Raw genomic sequence first — 12968 nt, 5'->3', positions numbered from 1 at the left:
CCTGAAATTCCGAGCTCTTGCCAGGACATTAACTTGTTGCCTGAGTCCCTCCTTTTTCTAAAAGAAGATGAGAAAATTTACACAGAAAGTCCTGATAAGGGAGACACAAATTAGTACGTCGCAAATTTGCAATTGGCTGGTCTGCCGTGGATGATAAATCCCACTGGCACTCCTAACACAGCCGTAAATATGCTGGGTTTATGACAGTTAGTTATCCAAAATATTAATATACATAAATTGACCTCGGTCAACGTGAAAGTGAATACTGTCATTCAATTTTGCAACAAAATGAATGAAATTAACAATTTCTTTTTCCTTTTCCTTTTCATTTGTAAGATATACATGTATTTGAGATGGGAATAAAGTAATAACACCCACTACCGAGCTTCAAGCATTGTAACTGTTACTTCGTTTATAGTGCAAGAGTCTTGTTCTTGTTTATTAGAAGTTGACATCATTTCCATGAAATTCCTTCCCAAACAAAAACCCGGTTCTTTTGGTTGTGGCATTGTTGCAGTTTCACTACTGAGCATCAGAACCACAGTTGACATTATTGGCCTATCTTCCGCACGTTCCTGCACACACAAAAGACCCACCTGTATGCATCTCAACACTTCGTATGTGTGATATGAATCGCCTACTGATGTGTCCACTAATTCCAGGGCCCTTCCTTCTTTCCACAACGTCCACGCCTGCAACATTAATTTTCTCCTCACCGTCAGGTTAGTGAAACAGCAGCAGAAGATGACCTCGCTGTGTTCATTATGCTACTTACATGTCCAAGGAGGTTATGTTGGTTGTTGGAATAATAAAATCCTCTGTTCTTCTTACCACTTATTATTTCCAACACCAGAACACCGAAGCTAAACGCATCAGACTTCACTGAGAACAATCCGTCCATTGCATACTCAGGAGACATATAACCACTGCACACCACATCCATATCAAAGAAATACAGTTATATAACGTTGGCGATGGAGATTTAGTTTGTTTCTAAATTAAAATATGAACTCGATCGTCCCTATGTTTTATGGTACTTACTATGTTCCCACCACTCTTTTTGTATTTGCTTCAGTTTGATCTCCTCTAAAAATCCTGGCCATTCCGAAGTCTGAGATTTTGGGGTTCATATCTCCATCTAGTAGAATGTTGCTTGCCTTGAGGTCCCTATGAACTATTCTGAATCTAGAGTCTTGATGAAGATAAAGAAGTCCCCGAGCAATTCCTATAATAATGTTGAACCGCTTTCGCCAATCCAATATAGTGCTCTTTGTCTTGTCTGCGAAAAAAATCATAAAAATAGCCGGTTTAATTAGATTGTTCAGTCGAGCTGGGTCTGTCTATGACATGACTGAGTCAATTATCAAGCAAAAACTTACTAAAAATTATTGAATCCAGACTCTTGTTTTGCAGAAACTCGTAGACCAATATCTTTTCTTGGCACTCGATGCAACAACCCAAAAGCCTAACAAGATTTCGGTGTTGAAGCCTAGCAATTAACATAACCTCATTTTTGAATTCTTCAGCTCCTTGCCCTGAATTCTTCGAGAGCCTCTTCACTGCAATTTCTTGTCCGTCATCCAATTCACCCTAATATATTTATATATATAATTGTAAATTCAACTCTTAAGCTTATCTTCCGGGATGCATTTGTCATATATTTAACAGAGATTCTAGTTATATATATTAAAAGAAAATTAACAGATATCATGGGATCTAACTTACCTTATAAACAGAACCGAAGCCACCTTTCCCGAGCTTGTTTGCATCTGAGAAATTGTCAGTGGCAGTTTCTATTGTATCAAAATCAAACACAGGCAACTCAATGTCATCATTGTTGCTTTCATCTGAGTAACATTCCCTTGTGCTTGCTATTGCCCCATCAACTGCTTGCAAATCTTGGCTTTTCTCCCTGATACCTGTGTTCAATATGGAAAGAATATCGTAGAATAAAATGGACAAGCTTTGAAGAAAATCATGTATACATTAATGGTGCTCTGTTTCTAAGAGAACAACAGACTTTTTCTTCGGATACTTCTGTCCTCTGTCTTCCTCTTCCTCCATAGTGGGTGCATCGTATCTTTCTTCCATTGAGACCTGGTTTTTCTCCATCTCCATACAATCAGATAAATAATACTAAATGCCAATGCAAGCAATCCCAGACCGCCGATGATGCTAGTGATGAGAATTATTCGTCTTCTTTTGTCAGCCTTCGTGCCCTCTGCTGCATCTGTAAGTGATGACCCAGATTACCATCAGTTGTACACACCTTAACAAACCTTACGATTGAGAGACTAGATATATATATTTTTTACTTGTAAGAAACTCAAATGCTGTCAAACGCTAAGTAGACGAGGCTCCCATCCATGGAAAGTAGATAAAGAGGTCAGGGCATCCTTATCAGACCCAACATGGATGGATGGCGATTGCCATGCGCCAGTGCCTAGTCTAAACTGAAACTCCTACCAAGCTGAGAACAGATCGCAGATCACCACTTATTAAGTGGAGAGAAAAGAAGAGAGAAAGCCCGCCTAAGTCAGACGAATTGACTTTGGCGTCAAGAGATTCTAATAGTGGGACCTAACCCGATGATCAATATAATATTTTTCTGTTGCTTTCCACCTCTTTACAAGGGCGAATCATTTTGAAACATCCGTCTCTGTAAGGAACCACAACCCAATCAATTGAAGAGCTCCAAACGCCTCTTAGCCCTTATTTACTCCTTCTGTTATAACCAACAGCAGGGTGCTTTGTTTGATCTATGTTATAAAAGCAAGTGTGACAAATGAAAATCATTGTTAATTGTTATTAAAGGCAGAAATGAATGAAAATGCAAAAGAAAAAAAAATAGCAAAAACAATTAGGCTATGTTTGGTTTCAAGGAAAAGGTAGGGAAATCCATACAAGGTCTTTAAAGGTTTCCCTATCTTATCTTTCTTTTTCCTACTTTTTCCTTCAAACCAAACACAGCCTTAATATCTTACCCATGGCTAAATTGTTTAATTAATCAGGTAATGGAATCATTGACTGAGTCAACACTTTTTTTTATCAAATAAATGGTTTAGAGCTCGGCTAAAAGGGATTTGAAAGTTTGGCTGGATGACGAATTGACCTGTCCCAGCAGTCGATTTTACTGAGTTGAAAATCGCAATCCTATTATAAAAGAGGAAAACGAAGAGCAAAGGGAGAGCTTGTTGGGCGATTTGTTGGGAGAATATTCAGTTTCTGATCTTAATAGGGGGGAAGCATGTAATTTAATATCTGATTGAGACACAAGTGTATATTTGCCACATGTACGATGGAAAATTTCTTGGGTTTCTTTGCTTGATCATCATACCTGCCACCACCAACTTTATCCACGTGATAGGTTGTGATTGGTCAGATGGGTCTCTTTTTCAAATCTCAAACACATACCCAGGGAACAAAGCGATGAGGAACGTCACTGGAATTAATTGATTGAATTAAATTCGAAAAGAAAAGGAAAACCAACTTTCGTTCTCTATCTCTTGGAAAGTTGGAATAGAATGGACTAGAGTCTGGAGAGGGATTTCACGAGTCATATGACCCGGTCACTTAAGCCGGCCGAGTCGACTCACTGGCTATAGCAAACTAGAAAAGCGGCAAAGACCAAAATTTGAGAAGAACCACATCTAAGAAGTGAATCAGATTAAGAAGGTTTGAAGTTTTATACGCACCTAGTTCTGAAGCTGCCACCCTCACGTACAGATCTTGACCACCTTCCTGTAGGTACTCCCGAAGATCGATCAGTTCAACTACCCAAAACACACAACCGCTTCCTTCTCCGTTGATATTAGTATTCGCATAAGCTGTACAAGAACAGTTAATCCGACACTGGGTTGCGCATTCCTCAAGACTCATGCTTTCGTCTACAAATGCCTTAGAACTATCCGGCAGCTTCATCCCCTTCAGTGTTAAGAACCCATCATCCTTCTGACAGACATAGTTGGTTTTACGAACGCACCCATCAGACCCGTCTCTTAGATCCCAAGTCTTCTGGTTTTTGGGCCGGAATCCCTGAATACACTCACAGATCGGCGATGTATTGCTGTCACAAATACCATAAGGGCCACAATTCTTGTAGCCGTCACATTGGTCCTTCCGAGCGTACCAGAAAAGGATCCAGAAACTGTTAACGCCAAGCTCCCATGTATACCTTTGAAGCAAGCCGGTCGTATTTACCATTAACCTTGAAAACACCGAGCTTTTCTTGACTGTATATTTGTAATAAACCTCCTCCTCATTGAATGTGAAGTCAAAGCTTACTATGTCATTGGACTTCATTTCTGGAACCCCACTAAATTGGATTCCATTCCAAGGCCCACTTCGGTAAACCGGGATCAGTCCTTGGAACAGAAATGCTTGTGGAAATCCATGAGGATCTATCTTGAAGGAATAATCTCCTACTGAAGGGTCGTTTGGGCTCTTCCAAGACGTCAGATAACGATTCAAACCGGTCTTCAAGTCCCAACCCAGCTTCATACCTGGCAACAACGTATCAGTGGGATAATCGAAACTCCGCCACAAATAGTCCTGGGGATCGGTACCGCTACCATCTCTAACAACAAGATTCCCCGAGCCCAGCAGCTGGGCAACCGGATTGCGTGCCTTGGATGTTGCATTCGCTGTCCAGAAGATGCGCGCCTGTTGGTTGAGAAGAACGAGATTCCCGTCTGTGCCAATCGATAGAACTCCCGATGAATCTGGAATTGGGCTGTTCCTGTTTGCGACCCAAACTACTGTTTTAATCGGAATTTTCTTATACCATATTCCCACATATCTGTATTTCGAGCTGCCGGGTGTGAAGAATCCTAATTCGAAGTTTCCGTCGGTGGATACAAGGGTTTGGCCGTCTTTGAGCGACAGAGTCGGAGTTATGGTGTCGACTGCGACGGAAATTTCTGAGAGAAAGGTCAGTGAAGTAATCATGAAAACGAAGCAGAGACGAAGACGGCCACTCATTTTTACCTCGCCTGAGAATGCGCGAATGTGGTTTCTCTTTTCCTTCTTGTTCAAGGCATTTGGAACTCTGAGATTGGAAGGGCGGAATGATGGGCACAAACCGTTGACTGTGGATATATGAACATGAATCCCGTATTAATTAAAACAAAAACCCTTTCTCATCTCTTTCCAGCTTTTCTATGGGGTATAGACGTATGGTCTATGGACGTAGTTGGCGGGGCATGGGCTGGGCTTGATAATTAGTAAGAATTCTGAACTGAAAATGTGAATCTGACGTGGGCCAATCATTGGGAAATTGAAATTTTCATCAGTCTGACATGGGCCAATCATTATAAACCACATCAGCCTGATGTGGGTTGGTATGGTTGAGCCAGTATAATCTTAGGATGCGAACTCAGTCCTCTAAAGTTGGTGACATTGTCCAATCTACTACAAAGTCCACCCACCCAATAGATTGATAAGGTTAGGTGTGATTCATCCATGCTAACTTAAATGGGCCTTGAAATTAGGCCTAAGCCAGGCATAGTTTAACAAAACGCCCATGGTTGAAAGAAAACAGGCTATTAATGAGAGTCCATCAAGAAGCCCAAGACCACCTAAGTTTTTATTTTATTCGACTACGTTCCGTTCTTCCTACAGAAAGTATAACATATACATCTGTCTTGGGAAAGATTCAAGAGTGAAAGAAGAAACTGGGTGGAAGTAGAAGAATCTTTAATTAGTTCATTTAAAAATTAACAAAGACGCTAGACGCAACCAAACCAGCGCTTTGGTTAGTTTGTGGGTATATAGTCATATCTGATGAAAAATTCAACAATCTGAAAGCAACATTGGGAATTAGAATTTCAAAAGCCAAAGAACTCAACTAACGCGCAGAACATCCCTTAGGCTGAGTTCGCATTCTAGCCTTGTGAGTCAAACTCGAAGCTAAATACATAGTTAACAAGGAAGCTCCCGAGTCATCATCTGATAGAATTGATCCAACCATTTCCATGCTTACGAGAGTCAGCTAAGTTGTAAAACAATTACACAACGAGTTTGTAAAGTGAGCAACTACAAAATTCAGTGGCCGAGTTACAAGTTGGCTCGTCATCTCCAGAATGCAAATTCTTTATAGAGTAGACTATGCAGACAGGGACCAAGTATCCACTTGATGATATGAGATATGATAGCAATCATCCAACTTAATCACAATTTTTCTTCCTTCCTTTTTTTTTTTTTTCTCCCGTGTGTGTATGTCAAACAAAGCTCCCCATAAGTTCAGGGAAGCAAAGAGTTCTGACTTCTGACTTGTGATATATTGTTATTAGCATTTTCAAGGAAGCTATTATATATAAAATCCCGGTCAGTGAAATCGTTTAGTGATTGGAATCCCGTGTTAGTCCGTGAACCCATTTTAAGAATATGAAGTTTAGAACTACCAAGAAAGCAGAATTCTTAGCTAAACTAATAAAATTTGGTTTGTTGGTGTTGTCTGATGACGAATTGTTCAAAGTGTTCACATTTACCCTCCCAAATGTACCATTTCAGTCAACGCCAATCGACGATCGAGTCATTACTGACTCTCGTTGATTAGGATCCATTTTAACTTTTATATATTTATGCCACATGGCTGCATCAAAGTTATCAGCAATTAAGTCATATTTGCTTAAACGCCACTAATTTATTAATATTACCCTTAGTTTTTATGACACCTCAAATTAGACAATAATAAATAAGATAAAATCTAACTAACACCACCAAGAAATAATCGTCCTCCATTGGCATATATAAAATGAATGTTGGACCTACCTCTAGCTGATCTCCTTCTAACCAAGAAATCAATTAATTAGAATGATCACCTTTTCGTTTGTTTGTTTGTTTTAAATTTTAATATTGTTATAGCGTAGCTAGCTTATAGGTGAAGAAAGATGATTGTATTTTTGGCTCAATTTGGAAAGAGTATAGTAAAAATAATATAAAATGTAAGATTTTGTACTTTACATATTTGTATTTGTATTTCTTCCAAACTGAGCCAAAAGTGCAAAACCATGTATTTTCCATTATGTTGTATATATTTGTATTGTCATATTTATATTTATACTCGTAAATTGAGTCGTTAGGCTGTATTTAGTTGCAATGCAAATAAATTTGCACTGATACAAAACCATGACAGTGCAAATGATTTGAGTGTAAATTCTAACCTACTTTTGTTTCAAACTTTTTTGTTTGATTGTAGTACAAATGAAATAAATTAAGACATGAAGCAGAATAAAATAAAACCCAAAATAAAATTAAACAAGAATTTTCTGTTTTTGCATTTACACTCTCATGCTTTTGTAATAATACAAATAAATTTACACTGCAACCAAACACAGCCTTTAGAAGTTACTAATTCAATTTGAGATCAAGTCTGAATTAGCTCGGCAAACATCAACACATGCATACAATCCAAAGAGTGCATGAGAGTAGATTTCTATTTCAACACTACAGAATTTAAGTCAAAACATTCCTCCAATCACCATTGGACCATCTTCAACTATGATCATTCCATTCATGATATATCAAGAAAAAGTTTTCAAAGCAATCTGACAGCATTACATGTATGGCTTTGACCTCTCGTTGAATGCAAAGTAGTACCATCTTCTTCGTACAAAGGGAGGCTTGCTGTTGCTGTGAAGACAGGGCAACGGGGAGAGAGGATAGTTTGGCGTATATCTATATCCTCGTTTCTATCTATATATTTGTCTACTAATGCTTTTGTATGGTGGAAAATCATTCATCCATAGTAAATTGGATATATTTTATTTGTACGAAAATTAGAAATACGTGGACGTTTGTTTTGGTATTAGGTTTGAATAGTGCTGTCTACCCGTCGGATGTGGTTCAGGTAAGGGTAGACCTGATATACCTAACCGATAAATAAATATGAAGAACAACTTCCACCAAACCTTATAGGGTCTGTGATAATAAGAGACCCATAATCAATCCAACTATTAATCAAGACTATTGGATCAGATTAAAGATTCCACTATTATTCTAATATTTGACAATAAAACATTAAAACTAAATATCTGTTAAATTGACACATTTGGACAAAATAATATGATAATATATAAGTTTAGAAAGATGGGTATTAGTAGGGCACGGTTTGGTTAACCTAACCATAGATAATTTTTTCAAATTGAATCGATTTTTCTGGTTTTTCAATTTCTCCAAACTGTAACTAAATCGGTACCATTGGTTAATCGGTTGATTGGTTTTGGTTTTTAATCAGTTCGATTCTTCGATTTTCAGTTTTTTATATTTATAATATATATTATATAAAATATGTATAATATTATATTATAAATAATAAATGATATATAATATATTTAATATATTTATTAATATATTATTATAAATAATATATATATATATATTTATATATAATATATAGAAAATATGTGACATATATTAAATATATATATATATATAAATATAAATATATACCAGTCGATTCGATTAACTGCATTTTCTGGTTCGTTTTTCTTGCTTCGGTTCAGTTATTCAGGTTTTTATGAACACCCCTAAATATTAGAATGGAGGTAGATATAGATAAATGGTCAGTTTGGAACAACCAAAGCTCATAAATTATAATCAGTGCATGTAATGCAGATCCGGATTCAGACCCATATCCTATACAATTGGATTAGTTTGGTTTAGTCCTGTTGGGTCTATTAAAAGTGTGAATGACATCTAGATTTTGCAATTTTGGTCTCTCTTTATTATGAGGCAAAAAAATTGTAATCTTAACTTCTATTTTTATTAAATTTATTTTATTCTCTCTCATTAAGCCCTATATTTAAGGTATTAATAAACTTTCATTTCCTCTCATTAAGTCTTATATTTAAAGCATTAGCTCATAATCTCTCTTATTAAAATCCTAATTAAAAAGAGAATCAACAATGAATTTTCTGAAAAGAAAAAAGGAATATTGGCAATCAAATAAGGAAAAGGATTCTTTTCTCTTTTGCAAGGCAAAAATTCAACAAATTCAAGCTCTAAAGCAATTGCTCTGGAGTTTGAATCAGAGATAAAGAAAGAATAAACTATATCTAGCTTCCTCTTCAGCATGAACATCCATAGGAACCATAAAAAAATCATTTGTAGAATCCTTGGCATACCCCCTTGATCCCTTCTAGTAGCAAAGAAAAATATCTGGGTGCCAAACTTTGAACAAACAGTCCCCTTATCAAGCTATATTGACAAGGGACTGGTCGGATTGGTTTCGGTTAACTAATATAAACAAATGGCGGTTAGCGGAACTGGCCGGTATACATATATTTCTATATATTTTATATATATTTATATATATTTATATATTATATATATTATATATTATAAATTAATAAATATGCATTATATAATATATATATATATATTATTTATTATTTAAAATATAATTTTTTATTATATATTTATACATATTTTTATAATATATATTATAAAAATTAAAAAACCAATGAACCAAACTGATGATTAACTGAATTGGTCAAACGGTTAACCAACTAGCTTTGGTTCGATTCTGATTACCGATTTTTCAAAAACCGATAATACTGGTTCAGTTTCAAAAGATGCCCCACGGTTCAGTTAACTGAACTGTGAGCACCCCTTGGTTTCAAAATTTACACTCATGAAAATAGAATTATCTCTTTGGAAATTAAGCAACTACTAAGAAGAAAGAATTTCATTTGCAAAGTAATCTTTCTGCTAAATTCTTGAGAGCGAAGGTACTTCCCTCACTAAAGTCCTTTCAAAGCAAATTAAAGCCAAGTCAAACTCTTTTTCTTGGTGGGGGGCAGCATGACAAATAGTTCGCTAAAACCCGCTCTTCTATAGGTAATAAGAGATGGCTCTCACATCACATTGATGCTCTACATGACCCCATCACATCTTGATCCAACATAAGATTCTCATTCTATTAAAGTAGCTGATCTTCCTGACCCAACTGTAGCTGAACACATCTCTAATAGCAGTATTGAATTAGAAGAAACTCGTCAGGTGTCTATATTGTCAAATCAGAAGCATATATACCGATCTGTTTTACATGAACAACCCTCAAAATCTATGCTCATGGAAACCTTTTTCTGTCGTCAAACCAAAGGTTCCTTTCAGATATCAGTTATATTCACATGAAAAGCTCTCTAGCTGCTAGAATGGGATGTTAGCAAAGGATAAAATTCTCAAATAAACACCAAGAATTGGCCCTACATGTTCTTAATGCAACCTAATACACGGAGAGCTTCAACCACTTATATATTTTCATTGTCATCCATATATATCCCCTAACTCTATGGTGTCGTGCTCAAATAGATGTGAATCCCAATAACATCTCAACTGAACCATACCATAAAATCCTCAAAGACTGGCTAGAAAGTCTGGCACGACTCATGGGCAAATCTGATTGCATGCATATATTACTCTGGCTTCTTGCAAGCAATCCTTTACAACATATATGAATCTTCACATTCATCAAAACATTATACAAGATCCAGCACAAAGGATAAAGAGCATAAGCGAAGATTTACAACTCATTGTGCATATAACACATCCTCAAAATCACATGGACCATCAAGACTCATCACAACTCGACCCAAACATGGTCTTTATCTATACTGGTGGATCCGTGGATATTATGATCCTATGCAATTAAGAAAACACAAGACTTGGATGCATCATTAAATTAATAGGTCCCGATATAGTAGGCATATTAGATAAGCATAATGAATGAGCACGTAATAGCTGTGTGACACATGTCTAAGCTAGTGCATCTTTCATTCAAACATATTTTCTATGTTAGACAGAAATTATCCAGTATTTTATTATTTGTCAAAATAATTAAAAATAATAAAATAATAAAAAAAAAACGTAAATGAATCCCAACTCTCAATGCATTTAGGTTTTCCTTTTCATTATTTTTATTTTTAATGGAACAAAAACATTTGGATAAAAGACACATTAACTAGGACATGTATCACACAGCTATTATCTACTCACTAATCATTGTGTTTACTTAACATGCCTACTACATTCGGACCCCAAATTAACATGCCTTAAGCCCGAGCTATTCTCTCAACAGGTTTCCCGTGATGCAAGACTCAAAGGACCTTACCACATAGAAGTTAGAGCACTGACTTCGGAACTTGAAAGAAACAAGATCAGTGTAGATTCAACAGATCACAGCTTCTTTTGGATTCAAAACAGTTAGTAGACATAACTTCAAGGGAAAAATAAAGAGCGTAACTGGTTTGATCAAATTCATGAAATAACTCATTCTTTACCAAAAGAAATTCATGAAGCTCATCTCCTATCTATATGCTTTGACGCCATATACACCTAGATCACAAAATCACTTAGCAGGGCCTGTTTGGTTCACAGGGATAGAGGTCTAGAATTGGAACTGAAATTGGCCACTTCAATTCCAACTATTTGGCTGGGTGAATTGAAATCCCAATCCTATTCCTGGTGGGATGGCATTGCCCTATTTGAGGGAATGGCCATTCCATTCCCTCCCCTCCCTTAGAATCCAACCATTTGGCTGGGTGGAATATTCCTATTCCTGATGGAATGACATTGCCCCATTTAAGGGAATGGTCATTCCCTCCCCTCCATTGGGAATGAAATCTCTATCCAGCTAATTCCAATTCCTAGTAAAATGGTATTGCCCTATTTCAAAGAATGGTCATTCCATTCCCTCCCCTCCCCTATAATCCAATCATTTGGCTGGACGGAATTGGAATCTCATTCCTATTCCTAGTGGAATGACATTGCCCTACTTAAGGGAATGGCCATTCCCTTCCCTCCATTGGGAATGAAATCTCAATCCAGCTAATTCCAATTCCCATTCGTATTCCTGTCTGAACCAAACAGACCATGTGAGTAGACGATTCCATTCGGATTGGATCAATATCCGGTCCATTGATACCAACCTGGAACCAGGTTTAACTTCAAGATTGGCCTAGCCCACTTAGGCTCAAAAATCCCCTTTGTCAGGTCTGTGGTTTTGTGCCAGAAATATGTCTAGGATCAGCCTACACACATGACGGATCCAAGTTGTGTCTGGGCCTTCATTAAGCCCTTATTTCTGTTATCAGGCCCTGCCCCAGGCCAACCTGGCATTTGGTTGGAGTTGAGCAATGCCTTTGGTTGCACCTCTGAAAATCCCCACACATATGTAGCAATTTTTCTCTGCAAATTAATAAATGAACGGTCGATCGCCTATCACTTTTTTTTATTATAACTAGCGACGACCCGTGCGATGCATGGGATTTGTTGAGAGAGTATATAATTGTTTTACATTTTTAACTTTTTAAATAATTAATAATTATTTATTTTTTATGTATTACTTTTAATAATTTTGTTATAATACAAAATAGAAATAATTTATTTTAGCTAGGTTTTTTCATCAAACCAATGCCAAGTTGGTTGGTTTTCTAATATTTCCAGTTGGTTTTGATCAATTTTGCTTTGGCCATTTGTACATCGACCAAAATCAAACGATATATATATCATAATGTCATTGTAATGTTTTTAAATTCAAATTTAATTTTTTAAGTAAATCTTTTGAACAATCCGAACAAACCGAAAATCAACCCAAATTGATACAACCTGAGTTGGTCGGTTTTCACTAATGGTTAGTTGGTTTTGAGTGACCATCTCCCAAATTTGACCAAGTCAATTTGGTTGGCCAAATAGACTACAACTGAACCAAACCAACTTGTGAACACTTCTAATTTCAGCTAAATTAATAGTCTAATCTTTAATAAATAACAATAGTTTAACCTCCAATAATTATTGAAAATTTATAGAAAAATATACAATTATTGAAAATACATTGGTAATGAAAATACAATAAATAACTAATAAAAATAAAACAATTACAAATATACAATAAATACTAAGAAATATATTAAATTAGTCAGTAAATAGTGAAATCTCAACTAATAGTTTAATGACTAATAAATATT

The 12968-nt window shown here is 36.3% G+C and overlaps 1 protein-coding gene across 2 annotated transcripts; it reads right to left on the bottom strand.

Annotated features, from left to right (window-relative positions):
- Nucleotides 1-211: 211 nt before the first annotated feature.
- On the bottom strand, nt 212-5151 carry LOC148878014 (receptor-like serine/threonine-protein kinase SD1-8). 2 transcript variants are annotated; one of them, XM_088947877.1, is made up of 7 exons: nt 3696-5151; nt 2021-2230; nt 1726-1919; nt 1380-1590; nt 1042-1279; nt 832-926; nt 212-692 (listed from the first exon to the last, which is right to left on the bottom strand). In XM_088947877.1, exons 1-7 carry the CDS (start codon nt 4978-4980, stop codon nt 559-561), a joined length of 2367 nt encoding a protein of 788 aa, XP_088804003.1. In that variant the 5' UTR covers nt 4981-5151; the 3' UTR covers nt 212-558. The 2 variants fall into 2 exon arrangements, with proteins under 2 accessions (XP_088804003.1, XP_088803995.1); XM_088947869.1 differs by having other exon boundaries at nt 776-926; nt 3696-5148.
- Between the last annotated feature and the right edge of the window lie 7817 nt (nt 5152-12968).

This window comes from Nelumbo lutea, chromosome 1 (genome assembly GCF_056320005.1).
Source record: "Nelumbo lutea isolate HS-2025 chromosome 1, American lotus-T2T, whole genome shotgun sequence".
Lineage (NCBI taxonomy): Eukaryota > Viridiplantae > Streptophyta > Magnoliopsida > Proteales > Nelumbonaceae > Nelumbo > Nelumbo lutea.
This window is presented reverse-complemented; position numbering and strand designations above follow the sequence as displayed.

What these genes read in the sequence shown, in the direction of transcription:
- LOC148878014 (XM_088947869.1), bottom strand. Translation starts at nt 4,980, where the DNA reads ATGAGTGGCCGTCTTCGTCTCTGCTTCGTTTTCATGATTACTTCACTG. An exon ending in CAGAAGTATCCGAAGAAAAA is followed by an intron (nt 1,920 to 2,020) that starts GTCTGTTGTTCT and finishes TATTGAACACAG; the next exon opens with GTATCAGGGAGAAAAGCCAA. An exon ending in AAAAGAGTGGTGGGAACATA is followed by an intron (nt 927 to 1,041) that starts GTAAGTACCATA and finishes TGTGGTGTGCAG; the next exon opens with TGGTTATATGTCTCCTGAGT.